The sequence below is a fragment of the Peromyscus maniculatus genome, chromosome 8 (assembly GCF_049852395.1).
Source record: "Peromyscus maniculatus bairdii isolate BWxNUB_F1_BW_parent chromosome 8, HU_Pman_BW_mat_3.1, whole genome shotgun sequence".
NCBI classification, from domain to species: domain Eukaryota; kingdom Metazoa; phylum Chordata; class Mammalia; order Rodentia; family Cricetidae; genus Peromyscus; species Peromyscus maniculatus.
In genome coordinates, this window is record NC_134859.1 from 37,790,937 (window position 1) to 37,809,356 (window position 18,420).

Genomic DNA, 18,420 nt, shown 5'->3' on the forward strand with positions numbered 1-18,420 from the left:
GCTGTCCTCTGACCTTCATTCATGTGCTGGGGTACAGTATCCAAATAAATAAAATGTACTTTCAAAATGTCAAAAAAACAATCATTAACTTTTGTTTGGAAATTTCTATTAATAACGCTCTTTCAAATGTTGGTTTCAAGTTTCCGCTGTAAGCATTCACATGAGATAGCTCACCTATTAAGGGTCTTGCCACCAAGCCCGATGACCTGAGTTTACTATCTGAATCCACAGAGTAGAAGGAAAGAATTGCCTCCCTATAGCTGTACTCTGATCTCCACCTGTACACCATGGCATGCTCAAGTGTACACACCTCTATGTACACACACACACACACACACACACACACACACACACACACACACACACTGGTAATAAATACTATCCCTACTCTAAGAAAGCTTACAATCATGTTGAGATTAAACTGACAGAGGAAAAGTTAGTAACATAGCTTTATGAGAAATGTGGTTCTGAGCTGTGGTAGAGCACTCTCATAATCTGTACTCCCAATACTTGAGATGCTAAAGCTGGGAGATTGAGAGTTTGAGGCCAGTCTGGGCCAGAGTCCCCACCTCAAAAGAAAAGAGAGAAGGGGAGAGGAGAGAGGTAGGAAGGAACCTAGTATAGTGATGAACACTCGGAAGATGGAGGCAGGAAGATCAGGGCAAGATCGTCCTTAGCTACATAGTGAGTTGAAAGCCAGCTTAACATACACAAAAAAGAAAGGAAAAGTATTTTATGCACATGTCCATACACAGCATTAGTCACAGCAGTCAAAAGAGGGAAGAGGGGCTGGAGAGATGGCTCGGTGGTTAAGAGCATTTGCTGATCTTGAAGAGGACCCAGGTTTATTTCCCAGCACCCATGTCAAGCAGATGACAACTTCCTGTAATTCCAGGGAAGCTGACATCCTCTTCCAGGCTCCATGAGAACCTGCAAATGCCAAGCAGTATTGGCACACGCCTTTAATCCCAGCACTCAGGAGGCAGAGGCAGAGGCAAAGGCAGGCGGGTCTTTGTAAGTTTGAGGCCAGCCTGAGCTACAGAGTGAGATCCAGGACAGGCACCAAAACTACACAGAGAAACCCTGTCTCAAAAAAAAAAAAAAAAAAAACAAAAAACAAAAAAAAAAAAACAAGAGATAGGATTAAAGGTGTGTGTGCCATCATTTTCTGGCCTCTATGTTTGTCTAGTGGCTGTTCTGTTCTCTGACCCCAGATAATAAACATTAGGGTGCACAATATACTGGGGGACACAATATCACCACAGCACAACACATATTCAGGCACACACATATACACATAAAATAAATAAAACTTAAAAAAAGAGGAAGGAAACCTGAGCACCCATCAACAAAAAAAAAAGATGGACAAAGGACAGGATCTGTGCGTAAGTCAGAGTATTATTCAGCAGGGCAGAAGATTCTCACACAGGCTAGAACCCCAGTGGACTCTGAAGACAGATGTGGTAAATGAGCAACAAAAGACGATAGTGTATGAGCCGGCTGGAGTGGAACCCACGGAATTAGACAGCAGAAGGGTGGCTGGCTGGGCTGGAAGGATTTCTGACAATGGATATAGAGTTCCTTCTGTTTTGCAAGATGACCAGGCTGCAATTTTTTTTTTTTTTTGCATATGATACTACTGGACCCAATACTTGTTATCTAAGATGAAACATTTCAGGTTACAGTGTATTTCTTTCCAATTTAAAAAAAAAATGAAGAAATACAGTGCTGAGCCCACAAGGCTGTACACACCACCTGTCATTCAAGCACTTGACAGGCTGAGACAGGGGGAATCAAGAGTTCAAGGAATACATAGCAAGTTCAAGACTAGTCTGGGCTATCTCAAACAAACAAACAAATGAACAAGAAATACAATTTTGAACAGGAGAGAGTCAGTGTAGGTATAGTAAGCAAGGTTTTCATTTTTGTTTTTGGTTGGTTGGTTGGTTGGTTGGTTAGTTTTTGGCTTTTTGAGACAGGGTTTCTCTGTGTAACAGCCCTGGTTGTCCTGGAACTCACTTTGTAAACCAAACTGACCTTAAACTCACAAAGATCCACCTGCCTCTGCCTCCTAAGTGCTGGGATTAAAGGTGGACGGCGGCGGCGGCGGCGGCGGCGGCGGCGGCAGTGGCCTGGCTTGAGTTTCTTTTTTAAACTGGGTGTCTGGAAACATGAGTCCATGGAAGTCACATGGCACTAGCTGAGTTGCAGCCGAGTGTCCACTTTGACACAGATGATCTGTGCTGTACTCCAGTGTACGCCTACTACCTTCATTTTGTACATATGGCCTTTCCCACTTCATCCTTTTTGTAGCCAACTAATATTAACTTCCTTAAAAATGGTGAGCTGTGGCTGCATTTTCCCTGCTTAGTAAAGGCTAGCATGTAGACTTTTCGATCTGCTACTCCCTCCGCAGCCTGGGCAGCTCTATCATGGGGTTGAATCACTCGGAAACCTTGTTAAAGTTGATAAAATTACAAATTATTTGGCAATTCCCCTGCAGCCTTCATCTCAGCCCACGCTTTCTCAGTGTAGCCAGAAGACAGCAGAAGGGAAATAGAATTATTGTCTCATGACCTCTGGGGGAAGCCAGGCCCCGAGAGAGTCAAGCTTGGGTTTTGAGAGCATCATTTTAGGCCTACTGTGGTTCCACTTCACTGCTAACGGTTCAATGAATGGAGCCAGTATCTCTCCACAACACAAGGAAAATGTTTCTAAAGTGTTCAACTCAGACAAGTCTAGGCAAGAGCCCAGACCTCAGCATATACATGAAAATGCACTGCAAGCATACATACACATACACACACACACACAGAGAGAGAGAGAGAGAGAGAGAGAGAGAGAGAGAGAGAGAGAGAGAGAGAGAGAGAGAGAGAGAACACAGGTGGCTGCATGCTAAAGGTGTGTCTGTTTGCCAGTGCCCTCTGCCTCTTACACAGAACTAGACACAGCTTTGGAAAAGGATTCTACGTAACAATTTGTCTTTGATTCTGGGATTACAGATCTGAGCCTAAAGAACAAAGACTGGTTCCCCTGAAGACACATATTCATGCATAGCCAACCCTCCATATGAAAGGACCTCTCAGCCTTGGGGGACATACAGGAGAGGCTATGCCCACATGCTACCTGTTGATATATTCGCTTCTTTCCCAGCATCTACATACCTCTTACAACCACCATGGACCTCAGCTACCATGGTGCCTCAGCTGTGTGGTTTGGATGGGATGATGTCCGCTTCTAGCTCAGGAAGAGAAAGTGGTATATCCCATAGGCTTATCCACAGGCCCATGGTGAACACATAACCCTTCTCTCCCAGCTGGTTTTCCCTTTAGTTCATTGGTGTATGTTAATTGTATAAAATACAATTTTGTGACATTTTCTTACATGTTTATAGGGTTCATCATATTACTCCTCATTGTCTCACCTCCTTCCTTCTTCCCACTAGTCTCCTCCTCTTTCCAAACAGAGACTGGGTTGTTTGAATGTTATTGTTATTTGTGTCTTAGGCTTTTGGTTTTCAGACAGAGCCTCATGTAACCTATATGCTGACCTCAAATTCACTATGTAGCTGAGGTTGGCCTTGAATTCCTGATTCTCCGGCTACAAATTCCTAAATGCCAGGATTACAGACCTTAGACACCATGTTTTGCTAGAGACTGAACTATTTTTTGTTTGTTTTTATCCATGTTTCTATTCTCATTAATCAGTTATGCACAGTAATAGATTCCATTATATTTTTATACATGTAGATGATGTATCAGCCATAGTCACCCCATTTCCCTTTCTTGTTCCCTTCCCACCCCTGCTAATCCTCTCCTCTTTCCAACTGACGCTCTTTCCTGTCTTCCTGTCTCCCTTCTGGTGATGGTGTTTCTTTAGGGCTGTTTACAGGACCATAGGCACCTCACCAGAGAAGAAGACGTCTCTTCTTCACCCATCAACCATTAACTGCAACTGCACCTAAACCCTCAGGTGGGTCCCATGAGCCTCTCTCTCCTCCACGACAGGATGTTGATGTACCCAGTCTTATGCAGGTGATCACAACAGCTTCTTAATGCCCGAAAGTCAGCATTCCACACAGCTTCTACCACTTCCTCAAGCACCCACATTCTGTCCCCTCCTCCTTCCTGCAGTGTCTCCCGAGCACTGGAGGGGGTGACACAGACACCCACCTTTGGGGGCTGAGCATTCAATAGTCATTCATTCTCAGCACCTTGACCAGTGATGGGTCTCTGCAATTACAACTGGCCACCTTAAAAAGAAGCGTCCCCGACCAAGGCTGACAGCAGCACTGATCTACAGGCATATACATTGTTACTTAGAAGACAATTTGGCGGGTAAATCACACCCATTTAGTAAAACAACAGCAACACTTTCCCTGCTCAGGCCTATGACCCAGCTGTGAGCTTTAGACCAGGCTTCCCATGTATTCCTTCCTGTGGCGCGGGCCTCAAACCTTCCCAGAAAGCAGTTGGTTGCCTCCATTACAGACTTCCCACTAGTGCACCAGAGGGCACATCTTGCCTGGCCAGTTGGCCTGTGCAGACAGGGCCCACCAGAAAGACTCTTGATAACAACTCTCCCTCAGCAGCCAACATAATACCTTCCAGCACACCGAGTGCTAGCCAGCTGGGAGCAAGTTTTCAGCTTGGTTCCCGCTTGACTTCTCTGCACCTTGAAATTAGGGAGTGCAGTTGAGACTGAATTGTTTTGACTGAACAATGAGAAAAGAAACGCTGGAGGCAGGTGTGGTGGTGCATGCCCCACACAATGCTTGGGAGGCTGTGGGAAAAGGAGCAGACCCTCACGGACGGACGGTTTGGGCCACATAGTCAGGCTTTGTCTCCATGAACCCACACCACACACGAAAGAAAGAAAGAAAGAAAGAAAGAAAGAAAGAAAGAAAGAAAGAAAGAAAGAAAGAAAGAAAAGAAGGAAAGAAGGGAAATGAAAAGAAATGCAAAACTTGATTCTTCCTGCTGCATGTGACAAGATACAGAGAGAGCCAGGAGTCCTGATGTCACTCTGGGACCCCCACTGAGAGCTGCTTGAAAACTGGGTCACAGTGGGGGGGGGCCCCCGAGGCGCTGAAGCAGCACAGGAAGGAGCCTCTACCCTGCACCGTGTGCTACGAACCAGCAAGCCCTCTGCTTATCTCCACCCGGTTTGCTTTAGGCTTTTGGCTATCAAAGGACAGGCAGAATGTTGGTCCAAAACCTACACCATGTAACTCAGCTCCGCTGGACTCTCTGATCAGTGTCTTCCCAGAGCATTTTCAGTTCCTTCTGAAGCACAGATAATTCCAGCTTCAGTCAACGTAGAGTTGAGTTCAGCTGAGAAGACACCCCCTTTCCCTTTGCTCTTGGGTTGTTTGAAACAGGGGCTCATGTGTCCCAGGCTGACCTCACATTTGCTGTGTAGCCAAGGATGACCTCACCTCTCGATCCTCCCGACTGTACCTGCCACACCTGCTGATATGCACCATCACACCCAGGAAGACATTCCCAATAGTTTTGTATGTTAGCAGAACAGTCTGTTTAAAGGTGTAACTTTATTAGGAATTAAGTTGGGGCAGAGGGTTGATAAAAAAGAAAGATGCTTAGGAAAAGGAGAGAGTATGAGTGTGGGCATCTCTACAGAGACTTGCCATATTTGCACATCTTTTAAAGAGAAATTCAGGGTTCTGAATGAAGAGTAAATGTGGATCATGGTTGCAGAAACCAATTTTCTTTTGTTATAGAAAATGCTTTTTAAAAAGGGGTGGGAGGGTAGAGATGTTTACTATTATGAGAAAGAAAAGGTGCGTTTTTCTTTGAAGACCCAAGGAAGTTATTGCAAACACTGAGTTTCACTACTTGCCTTTATTAGGTGTCCTCTATCTGATTGTTAGAAATTATTCATTTCCTCAAACAGAGAATAAATTGCTTGGGGATGCAGCCCTGCCCTGCGCTCTTCCTTTGCTAAAGGCTAATACCGAAGGCTTCAGCATCATGAGAATGCTTCTGCACTCGAGCGTTCTGACTCTCGCCTGTGTCTGGGCCATCGCTATGGAGATTCCCATGAGCACAGTGGTGAAAGAGACCTTGATACAGCTGTCCACTCACCGAGCTCTGCTAACCAGCAACGAGGTAAAGGACACTTTTTATTTCTACGGTTTTGTTTTGTTTTCAAGATAAGGTCTTGCTATGCAGCCCTAACTGGCCTCAAACTTGTTGTGTAGACCAAGCTGTTCCAAATCCTAGGGGATTCTCTTGCCTCTGTCTCCCAAATACTAGGACTGTAGACACAGGTTACCTCACCTGCCTCTATGGGTCTTTAAAAATGTATGAATAGCTGGCTGTGGTGGTGCACAGCTTTAATGCCAGCACTCTGAGGCAGAGACAGGTGCTCTTTGTAAGTTCAAGGCCAGGTTAACCTGGTCTACACAGCAAGTTCCGGGCTAGCCAGAGCTACAAAGTGAGACCCTTACTCAAAAATGATTTTTTTAAAAGCATTAATAATTTATGGCAGTTCATTCTCGCACATAAAGATCTGCTATAAATAATGCAATTATGAATGTGTCAGTGTTAGTCCATGGGTGATGACCCTGTCCCCAGCAAGCGCTGGATTAACACAGCCACAAATGCTTTGGAAATGACCCTATGCTCTTTCATTTGCAGACGGTGAGGCTTCCTGTCCCTACTCATAAAAATGTAAGTTATGCTTCAATGCCGTGATTGCATGAATAAGACGACTTCACACACTTAGCTACAAGTCATTTGCTTCTTGCTTTGTGGTGTTGTGTTTGGGGTGGGCATCCCACTCGGTCCCAAGCTCCTGGGTTTGAGTGATCCTCTCATCTCAGTGTGACTGGCTGGGACATAACAGGCCGGTACCACCCCAGCTAACTAATCATTTGTTTTCGGTAAAAACTGTTTGATTTCCTTTGAAATTTTTTATGTGGGTGCATGTGAAAGTGTGTGCTTATAAATATGAAGAATAGGGGACAGATGGCAAATGATGTAATCCCAATATTTGGGAGCCTGAGGCAGGGGGAGCATGAGTCTGGGGCCACCTTAGGCTCCATATAAATTCAAAGCCCGCCTGGATTATACAACCAGACCCCGTATCAAAAAACAAACAAACAAACAACAAACAGAGAGGGCTAGATATAGAGCTCCATTGATAGAGTGCTTAATGTGCACCAAGCTTTGGGTTCATTCATCAGGACCCCATAAACTAGGCACGGTAGTGCATGTCTGTAATCTCAGCAAGGCAAAAGGAAGCAGGAGGACCAGGGGTCCAGGTCATTCTCAGCCACCTGTTGAGCTAGAGGCCAGCCTGGGCTATGTGACACTCAAAAGCCACCAATCAATCAATATTAGGAATGACTCTGAGCGAATCTGATATATAAGTGGCCAAGTGAAGCTGTCAGCCCTCCATCTAACAGAGACTCACATCAACAATTCCTGGCACAGTTCTACACATGGTAAAGAGGCCCTGCTAGGCTCCGTTTGGTTCTGTCCATGGCATTTCTTTATTTTCCTTTTCTTGTTTTGCATTGCTGAAGATCAAGCCCAGGGCCTTGCATGTGCTGGGTAAAGCACTCTACCAGTGAGTTCTAGACCCGGCCCACTCTAATATTAATCTTTCTGAAAGTACTAATAACTTAGGGTTATATTGCTTTTATTTATTTTTATTTTATAAGTATTTTGTCTGCATATATGTATATGTTCCACATGTGTCTGGTGTCCCCAAAAGCTAAAAGAGGGCATCCAATCACCCGGGACTAGAGCTGCAGATGGTTGTGAGTCATCATGTGGGTGCTGGGAACTGAACCTGTGTCCTCAACAAGAGCATCAAGTGCTCTTAACCATTGAGCCACCTCTCCAACTTAGATGTGGTGATATATTGTGTACCCTAATAAAATTTGCCGAAGATTGGAGAGACAAAGGAACAAGCCACTGCCACGTCTCACCCCACCAGTTCTACTAATCCTCTGACTAAAATCCTCTGAGTCCTCACTCAAAAGGCTCCAGCCAAAAAAGCCTCTGGCCAAAAGGCCTTTAGTTCCTGTCTCCTTACACCTTATATATTTTTCTCCACCCAGCCATTACTTCCTGGCTTTAAAGGAGTGTGTTCTTCCCAGTACTGGGATTAAAAGTGTGTGCCACCACTGCCTGGCTCTGTTTTCTCCCCTAGACTGAGTCAATTTCATGTAGTCCAGGTGTCGCCCGAGTGCTAGGATTAAAGGTGTATGCCACCACTGCCTGGCTTCTATGTTTAATCTAGTGGCTTGTTCTGTTCTCTGATCTTCAGGCAAATTTTATTAAGGCACACAATATATCACCACACTAAGAGGGCTATATTCTTAGGTGATGATTGGTAGATATAAAGAATAGAAAGAATGCCCTCTATTTGTAACTTCTACACAGTTAAATTAATATGACTATGTAATGATATTGCATACATATGCAATATATTTTTATTCTAGTGTAAAATACATTATTTAATTATTCTAAATAGAAAAGAATCACCAGCCTAAGTTTCAAAAGAAATATTGGGCTGGGTATGGTGCCACTCACCTTTTTTGTTTGTTTGTTTGTTTTTGAGACAGGGTTTCTCTGTGTAGCTTTAGTGCCTGTCCTGGATCTTGCTCTGTAGATCAGGCTGGCCTCAAACTCACAAAGATCTGCCTGGCTCTGCCTCCTGAGTGCTAGGACTAAAGGCGTGCACCACCACCACCTGGAAGTGCAACTCACCTTTAATCCCAGGACTCAGATGGTTGTGAGCCACCACAAGGGTGCTGGGAACTGAGCCCAGGTCCTCTGGAAGAGCAGCCAGTGATCTTAACCACGGAGCCATCTCTCCAGTCCAAAGCCTAACTTGGGTTTTGATTTTTTTTTTTTTTTTTTTTTTTTTTTTTTTTTTTTTGGTTTTTCGAGACAGGGTTTCTCTGTGTAGCTTTGCGCCTTTCCTGGAGCTCACTTGGTAGACCAGGCTGGCCTCGAACTCACAGAGATCCGCCTGGCTCTGCCTCCCAAGTGCTGGGATTAAAGGCGTGCGCCACCACCGCCCGGCGGGTTTTGATTTTTTAAACAGTCTCATGCAGCACTGGCTGGCCTCAAACTCTATGTATCAGAGGCTGTCCTTGAAATCTTGATCCTCTTACCCCCACCTCCTGAATGCTGGGATTACAGATAAGCCCCACCATGTCTCGGATGATCTGATTTTTTTTTTAACATGGATGCATTTAAATTGCATGTATTCGTTGCACATAGCATGATATTTTGAAATATGTGTCCTTGGTGGGCTGGCTGATACAACAAGCGCTCTACCTTGTTCTACTTGGTTTTTGATGACCTTCCTCTTTCAGCACCAGCTGTGCATCGGAGAAATCTTCCAGGGGCTAGACATACTGAAGAATCAAACTGTCCGTGGGGGTACTGTGGAAACGCTATTCCAAAACTTGTCACTAATAAAGAAATACATTGACCGCCAAAAAGTAAGTTCCCGGGGAGCCCTGCGAGTCTGACTGCACCTGCTTCTCCAGCAGCCGATGACGATGTGTTCTTTTCACAGGAGCAGTGTGGTGAGGAGAGTCGGAGGACGAGGCAGTTCCTGGATTACCTGCAAGAGTTTCTTGGTGTGATGAGTACTGAGTGGACAATGGAAGACTGAGACTGAGCAGGCTCAGTGAAGACAGGACTGCAGATCTCCAGTTGATTTTTAAACTGATGCATAAAACTCACAAAACTGTACAAATTAAGGGTTACCATACACTGTTTCCATTTATATTTACATCATGTAGTCAAGTTAAACCTATCTATGTCCTCAAACATTGATCATTTACATATAAAAATATTTAACATTCTTTTTGTGTATGTATAACAGAAACTCCTGTAGCTCAGGTTGGCCTCAAACTTGTAAAGTAGTCAAGGATGACCTTGAACTTCTGATCCTCTTGCCTCCTCTACCTGAGTAATGAGTTGACAGCATGCACCATCGTTTCTAGTTTTTGTGATGCTGGGATGGAACCCAGGGCTCTGTGCATGCTACCCAAGCACCCTGTCAACTGAGCTATATTCCCTAGCCCTCATCCCCTTTTTTGAGACAGGGTCTCAAGTATCCCAGGCTGACCTTCAACTCAGTGTGTAGCCAAGGATGACTCTGAACTCTTGATCCATTCGGAAGCAGGAGGACCACACACCCCACTCCAACATCCTTTCTCCTGGCCCTTTGAGATAGGCCTTACTCAGTCACTGTCTTGATGAGGGATACCACACTAGGGCTTCCTGCTCCTAACTTCAGTTTAGTCCCCCACTAATCAGCCTCCCCTCAACTCCCTGCTGCTCTCTCCTGCCTCCAGTAAACCCACCTCTACTCTCAATTCCTATGAGGTTAACTGTTCTTATGTTCTTTTGTCTGAATCAGATTGTGTCATGATCATTTTTCTGGGCATGGAGTAGCCAGATTTGGGGGACGGAAAGGGACTTCTCATTGCACTGAGAACGGGGGCCAACCACACGTGGGCCCGTCTTTTCAGTGTAACTGAACTTGAGAAGCAAAGCGAATGTTTCGTGTGTACTGCAACTTTACCATCCCACATCAGCAGAGAGCAGAATGGTTGAGATATGACTCAGGTGTCAGGGTCACTGAAGAAGCCTCCTCCAGTTTACTCCAGGAAAAAATAGATGTATGCTTTTATTTAATTTTGTAAGATGTCCATATTATTTATGATGTGTTTAAGGATTCAGTAAGTTATTATTTATTGCAATGTATGCGATATTCTAATAAAGCTAAAGGTACAACTCTCATTCAGCTTGCTACTGGTCTCTTCTAGTGCTGGATGTGTGCAGCATCCCTGCATGGTGTTCCAAGGAGGGTCCGAGTACGTGCTGGCCTAGCACCCCCCGGCTCCTTAGAGTTTCTGGGAGTACCAAGGGTGGAAGTGACCCAGCAGGACTTGGTAGAGATATTGGGGACAGGGGCTGGGACTGAGCCTGGATCTCCCTGAGCAGCTGTATGACCAGATGAGTAGAGTCGAACAGCAGAGGAATGACTGAGAGATGAATGAATGAATGAATGAATGAGGAGACAACTCCATAGGTGGAGGGCTTGCTGTCCAAGTATAAAGACCTGTGTTTGAGCTCCAAAACCCACTGGAGAAAGCTGGACATAGTGAGGGCACAGGTGTAATCCTGGCACCAAGAGGCGGAGACAGGCAGATCCTAGGGCTCTCTGGTCATCCAACCTAGGTGAGTTCTGGAACAATGAGAGATCATGTCTCAGAGAGCAAGGTGGGTGGTGTCCTGAGGAAGGATACCTGAGGTTGACCTCTGACCTCCACTTTCAGAAAGCGAAAGAATATGAATATGAATATGAATATGAATATGAATATGGGCCTTTCCTCCAAGACTAGATCTAAAATTGAAATGTATGCTAAGACTTTCCCTGAGAGGGAGCCAATGTGGGAACCTGTAGCTTAATTTCTGCCAACTAATGAGAATTTGGCTAATCAGGCTCAAGGTCAGTTCATGAAGGATTATGTTTTTGTCGATGGTCTTGTGCCCTGGAGAATTTCTTTCTCCAAGAAGCTGGGTGTCATGTCTCCCCAACTCAAGCTGCAAGGGTCACTGAGTCCCCATGTCACTGTTGGGCATAAAAACCTCTGTGGCCCAATACCGTTTAGGCTCTTTCCCATGTCCTATGATGTCCAGGAGCCTCATTATTTTCATATCAAACAGGAACACTTTAGAGTATTCTATCTGAACTCCAGCTCTTCATCCTGTTCCTTAAAGTAGAAAACACCATGAAATGTCTGTGTGCACATGTTGCATGTGCACGGGCTTGTGGAGGCCAGAGGAAGATGCTGGGTGTCCTCCTCTGTCACTCTCCTCCTCAGTCCATGGAGACAGGGTGCAGACAGGGTCTCTTGCTGAACCTGGAGTTTCCCTTTTTTGGCTAGGCTGGCAGCCAGCCAGCTCCAATGACCCTCCTGTCTCTGCCCGATCAGCCCCTGTGTTGGCCGTGCCTGGCTTTTTACATGGGTGCAAGAGACTCAAACTCAGGTCCTCATGCTCCCACAGCAAGAGCTCTTACCCACGAAGGCATCTCCCAGCTCCTTAGTATGTTTTTGTTTTTAAACATGTACTTGGCTTTAAAAATTGTTACTTACTTATTTACATGCTTACTTATGTGTTCATTTTTTTTCAATATAATATTTTTCCTTGAGAATGTCAGATCTCTACGCAATACAGTTGGGTCATATCTACTCCCAAATATGTCCTCCTCCCAATTTCAAATCTTCCCGATCTTCTTTTTTAACTCACCGAGTCCAGTTAGTGTTGCCCCTGTGGGCACGGGTGTGGGGCCCTCCACATGCCTACCAGTGCCACATCCTCAAAGACAATTACTCTCCCTCCGCTGGCAGCCATCAGCCACCAACAGACCCTCAGCTAGGGGAGGAGCCTTGAGCGTTTCCCTCCCCGTTCATGCTGAAACTTTGATCGGCTCGGTCCTGTGCAGATAACCTGCTGCCATGAGTTCATGAGGACCATGGCCACGTCGTGTCCAGAAGAGAACATGTCACATACTCCTCTGCCACTCTCTGGCTCCTGCATTCTTCCACCCTCTCGTTCATCCTGTTCCTTAAGCTTTGGGTATGTGTGTGTGTGTGTGTGTGTGTGTGTGTGTGTGTGTGTGTGTGCTATGGAGGTCTCATTTAGGGCTAGACACGCACAGCCACTTATCCTGAGCACTTGAGCAGTTATGACTTCCTGTATTAGCCTCTGCTCACTACAAAAACAAGCTTCTCAGATGACCGTTAGAAACGGCACTGATCTATGGGTAGAAACATACATAGAAACATAGAAGGCAGTTTGACTACATGACCATTTAGTAAAACAATAAATTTTCTATGTTTTCTGGGGTCCATGGGCTCCGGACCAAGTTTACAGTAGCAAACATGCATTCCCTCCTGTGGAGCATGCCTTAAATGTGATCAGAAACCATGGTTGGTTACCACCCCCCCAAACGTCATGCCACTATGACATCAATGGGACCACCTTGCTGGGCAGGTCGGTATTTTAGTATGCAGGGTCCAATGTATTTTTTGGACCTGGTCTCAAACACATGACTCTCCTGTGTCGGCTTCCCAAGTATTGGGATTATAAGCATGAACCACCCATGCCCCATTTAAGGATGTAATACTTAAAACAATACTTCCCCGATCATGAATAGCTAATGTGATTGTTGCTTTGTTTATATAATATGCTAAAGTCCCCTAGTTGACATTCAGAATCTCTCCAGTCGTGTGTGTGTGTGTGTGTGTGTGTGTGTGTGTGTGTGTGTGTGTGAGAGAGAGAGAGAGAGAGAGAGAGAGAGAGAGAGAGAGAGAGAGAGAATTCTGACGTGCTATTAATTGTATTTGCTTGCTTTCTTAGTACTGGAAATTGAGTTTAGTGTCTTGCACACATTAGACACATCCAATCACTGAGTTATATCCCCAGCTCTCTTTTTAATTTCTTATTTTATGAGTTTCTTATAAATTTTTTTATAAAATTTTATAAAAATTTCCTATAAAATTATAAAGAAATTATTTATTTCTGTTTCTTAAGACAGCATCACACTAAATTGCCCAGGCTGTCCTTGAACTCACTCTGTAGTTCAGAGAGATCTTGAAATGGCCGTCCTTCTGTCTCAGGCTTCTGGTACGTGGGATACAGGCGTGCCTTAGCAAGGAGGCATTTGTACTGAGAATGAACCTAGAGACTTGGGGTTGGTTTTCTGCTGTGACTGTAGCAAAATACCAGAGGGAACTAACTTTACAAAGGGAGCATTTGTTTGGGTTCACAGTTTTGCAGGCGTTAGTCATTGGTTGACTGGCCCTGTTGTTTGGATCTCTAGTGAGGCAGGCACATCATGGTGAAGTGCATGAAAGAGGAAACTGTTCATCTCATGGTGACTGGGAAATGAGAGAAAGAGGAGGGGGTGGGATTCTACAATCCCTTCAAAGGCGGGCCTCCAGTGATGTCACTTCCTCCTACTAGGCTCCACCTTTGAACAGTCCCAGAATGCCCTAATAGCACCACAGGCTGGGGAATAAACTTCTGTCTGGACCTATGGGTGGACCTTTCAAGTCCAAATGACGGCAAGTTTTCTCCACTGACTGCCTTCATTATTTCATTGGAAAAGGTGAACTGCTAGCTAGGCATGGTAGTGCACACTTGGAAAGCTGAGAGAGGAAGATAACTTCAAGTTCAAAGCATAGTAAGATACATAAGGAAACCCATCTCAAAGACACAAACCCAGGGTCTGAAGTGATGGCTCAGTGGTTATGAGCACTTGTGCTGGCAGAGGACCTGAGTTCAGGTCCTAACACCCACATGGTGGCTCATAACCGTTCCTGACTCCAGGTCTGGAGGATGCAAGAATTTAAACACATTAGTGATTAACTCTGAGTCACCAATAATGCATCGGTGTCGCTTTAATAAAAGAAACGAAAGAACTTCCCCCTGGAGTCATATAACCAAGAATGTGTCCTGATTAAAATTCTCTACTTCTTTTTTTTTTTTTTTTTTTTTTTTTTGGTTTTTTCGAGACAGGGTTTCTCTGTGTAGCTTTGCGCCTTTCCTGGAGCTCACTTGGTAGCCCAGGCTGGCCTCGAACTCACAAAGATCCGCCTGCCTCTGCCTCCCAAGTGCTGGGATTAAAGGCGTGCACCACCACGCCCGGCAAAATTCTCTACTTCTTGACCCCTGTACCTTCTATCTTCCATCTCCTGTCTGTCTGCTGCATGAGTCTGAATCTGTGCCTGCCTATAGACTGGCTTGGGAATCTGCCCCTGCACCTACTGCATGTCTGTCTTTAACAAAGGGCTTCACTCTGTCTCCCTCCCCAACCCGGAGTCAGGGGTTCTCTCTGTAACCCTGACTGTCCTGGAACTTCCTCCGTTAAACCAGGCTGTCCTCAAACTCAGAGATCTGCCTGCCTCTGCTTCTCAAGTGCTAGGATTAAAGGTGTGTGCCACCATGCCCAAATAAGTCACCTCAGGGTGTATTATTAACTCAGCTGTGAGGTCTAGAAAAAGTTCCAGTCTCTTAGGATGTAAGAGATGTCTTCATAATACTGAATTGCCACATTTTCTGTCTTGCCAGGTACCACGAATGCCCACAGAAGCCAGAAGAGGGTATTAGATCCCCCTGGAACCTGAGTTACAGACAGTTGAGAGTTGCCATGTGGGTGCTAGGAATGGAACCCAGGTCCTCTGCAAGAGTTTAAGAGGACCTCTTAACCAGTGAGCCATCTCTCCAGCCCCAAGATTTTTTTGTATATTTATGTATAGGTTATGTGTCTGTGTAAGGGTATGTGTACTTAAGTGTTGTACTTAAGTACCAACAGAGGCTAGAAGCCTCAGATTCCCAGGAGCTGGAGTTATAGGTGGCTGTGAATCACCTAATGTAGGTGCTGGGAACCAGACTTGGGTCCCTTGTCAGAGCAGCGAAAACTCTTAACTATTGAGCCATCTCTCCAGTCCTGGTAGTCATCATTTTCAGCCCATTGTCACACCATTGACCCAACATTGACCTTTGATTATCACTCCAAGTTCATAGTTTACTACACTAGTGGTGTACATTTCATGGGTAGAGAGACCCACAAAACACAGTGACCCATAATGTGTAATGACCCAGTCATTTTACTGACCTAGAAACTTCCTGTGCTCTGCTCTGCTTGTTCGTTCCTGCCTGTCCCCAAGGATTGACAACAACTGTTATTGTACTGTGTCAACAGTGAGAATGTTTCCGGAATGACACAAATACAGACTTTTCAGGTTGGTTCTTTTCACTTAGTAATTCATATTTGGGCTTTGTGTGTGTGTGTGTGTGTGTGTGTGTGTGTGTGTGTGTGTGTGTGTCTATCTGTCTGTGTGTGTCTGTGTGTCTGTGTTTAGACAGGGTTTTATAGCCCAGGCTGGCCTTGAACTTGAACTCACAAATTTCCTGCCCTCCATGCCTTTCAGGATGAACCCTTCCTCCCCTTCCCCCTCCCCTGCCTTCCCCGGGTAAAAATTCAAGGCCTTGAACAGGCTAAGTCAGCACTCGACCCCAGAGCTACATCTCCATGGCCTCTTATTTCTTCTCTCTCTGTGCAATGTGTGCGTGTGTACATGAGCATGTGTGTGAGTATGTGCAGAGGCTAGAGGTCAACACTGAGTGCCTTCCTCTACTGCTCTCCACAGTGGGCATCCATCCACTGAGCACACATTGTGATTGCTTCCAGGTTTGGTAATTATAAAAGAGGCCTCTATGAACATCCGCATATAGGTTTTTCAATCAATGTACATTTTCCCCTCATTTGGATAGACAGCAAAGAGCACACTCTGTGGAGTCTGTAAAAGCATGCTTAGTTCTGTAAGAGACTGCCCACTGTTTCCTGCACCATGCTGCATCTCCACCAGCAATGAATAAGAGTTTCTGTCGGCACACATTGTCATCAGCATCTGGTGTTGGCGGGATTTCGGATCTGGGCCATTCTAATAAGTGTGTAATGGTATCTGGCTTTAAGTTGAAATTCCCTGATGACATATGATGTCCTTTTATAGTCTTCCTTCCTGTCAGGGTTTTCTGAAGAAATAGAAGCACTAGAAGGCCTGTCTACTAAAAGGGAGATTTGAGCTGATGATATGGCTCAGGGCTGGCCACCAAGCTTGATGACAGAAGTTCAATCCTTGGATCCCACATGGCAGAAAGCCAGCTCCCACAAGTTACCGTCTGGGTGAGCGTTCCTAGCAAGACATGGCTAGAACCTTTACCCCGCATGTCTTAGTTTCATTTTGCTGCTGTGATAAAATTCTCTACAAAAAGGAACTCGGGGGAGAAAGGGTTTATCTTAGCTCACAATTCCAGGTTACAGCCCATCATCGCAGAGAAGCCACCGTGGCAGAAATAGCTCGGGACATCACATCCAGTCAAGAAGAGAGATAATCAATTTAATACTGTATCTACTTAGCAGAATAATCGTAGGAACTATGACCCATCTATCCACAGTTGTAGTATTAAGCTGACTCCTGACTTATCATTCTACCTATAGATTAATGCATCTCTCAGCTCATCAGAGAAACTTTTATTGGCAGTAGTTGGTGGTTAACACAGAGATCCACAAGTGGTCAAGGTGCAGAGAATGAGAGACTGTGGGATGCTCAGCTCTAATTGGGACAACTCTATCACACACCCCCTCCCAAGGTTTGGGGATCATCGCAGAAAACGGGGTGGAGAGAGCTAAGACCCAGAGGAAGTGGGTGACTACGGGGAAATGGTCTCCCAGACACAGGACGGCTGCATATGTGAACTCTCACAGTGTGAGAGCATGCACTAGACCTGTGCAAACCCATGCCTGACCAACCTTCGTCATGGAGTAGAGTGATGGGCACTGAGTCCCATCTCTAGCAGAGGAGCTGTTGGCAACTGATAGGTGTTGGGAAACGAAGAGTCGATTTTCTGAACGAGTGTCGCCCCGGTAAGTCGGCCACACCCCAGGGGAAGGCCACCCATCCAGGAGTGTATGGACAGCACAAACTAGGCTGGATGGGTTAAAAATTAAAAAAAAAAAAAAAAATGCCGGGCAGCGGCGGCGGCGCACGCCTTTAATCCTAGCACTTGGGAGGCAGAGGCAGGCGGATCTTTGTGAGTTCGAGGCCAGCCTGGGCTACCAAGTGAGTTCCAGGAAAGGCGCAAAGCTACACAGAGAAATCCTGTCTCAAAAAAGCCAAAAAAAAAAAAAAAAAAAAAAAAAGCCAAAAAAAAAAAAAAAAAAAAAAAAAAGGACACAATCTTGGGTGGGTAGGCCATGGGGTGGATCTGGAAGGAGTTGGGGAGGGTTGAATATGATCAAAACACATTGTTTGAAATTCTCAAAGAACCATTTTCTTTTAAAGAGTAAAGAGAGATGAATGCATGCATGCTTAGCACTCAGCTAACCTCCGCCCTACTACAGTGGAGAGAGAGCTCAGAACCAGGGACTGGTCCTGCCACTTTCAGCCTGGGTCTTCCCACATCAATCAAGACAACCCCTGACGCCAGCACGGCCACAGGCCAGGAACTAGACAGTTCCACGCTGAGACTCCCTTTCCAGGTGATTCTAAGTTGTGTCAAGTTGACCATCAGAATGAGCCATCACACCGAATAACTTGAGGAGAGTGGTTAATGAGGGGGCTCCTGAAAATGGGAACAAGATGTGGGGAAATGGACCTATCTGGAGCCAGTAACCACAGGAGTGGTACCAGAGGAGGCCCTTACTTCTGAGACTGGGGGGTGCAGAGTTATGTGTGGATGAGTACTTTGTGGACACTGGGGCTTCCAATTAAGACACCTGGCCAGCCCGCAATGACTTTGCGAGGAGTCAAAGATGAACATCCTGACGCCATGGTCCTCCTACCCTTTA

General features: G+C 45.5%; 1 protein-coding gene across 1 annotated transcript; it reads left to right on the forward strand.

Annotated features, from left to right (window-relative positions):
- The first annotated feature begins 5,638 nt into the window (after nt 1-5,638).
- Nucleotides 5,639-10,824, forward strand: Il5 (interleukin 5). Its single transcript, XM_006995898.4, has 4 exons — nt 5,639-6,128; nt 6,660-6,692; nt 9,356-9,484; nt 9,562-10,824. The coding sequence occupies exons 1-4, from the start codon at nt 5,991-5,993 to the stop codon at nt 9,658-9,660; spliced, it is 399 nt and encodes a 132-aa protein (XP_006995960.1). The 5' UTR covers nt 5,639-5,990; the 3' UTR covers nt 9,661-10,824.
- The last annotated feature ends 7,596 nt before the right edge of the window (nt 10,825-18,420 follow it).

Excerpts from the sequence above, each read along its gene's own strand:
- Il5 (XM_006995898.4), top strand. The coding sequence starts at position 5,991 with ATGAGAATGCTTCTGCACTCGAGCGTTCTGACTCTCGCCTGTGTCTGG. Across the intron at positions 6,129-6,659 it reads CTCTGCTAACCAGCAACGAG|ACGGTGAGGCTTCCTGTCCC; the intron begins GTAAAGGACACT and ends TTTCATTTGCAG. Across the intron at positions 6,693-9,355 it reads CTGTCCCTACTCATAAAAAT|CACCAGCTGTGCATCGGAGA; the intron begins GTAAGTTATGCT and ends TTCCTCTTTCAG.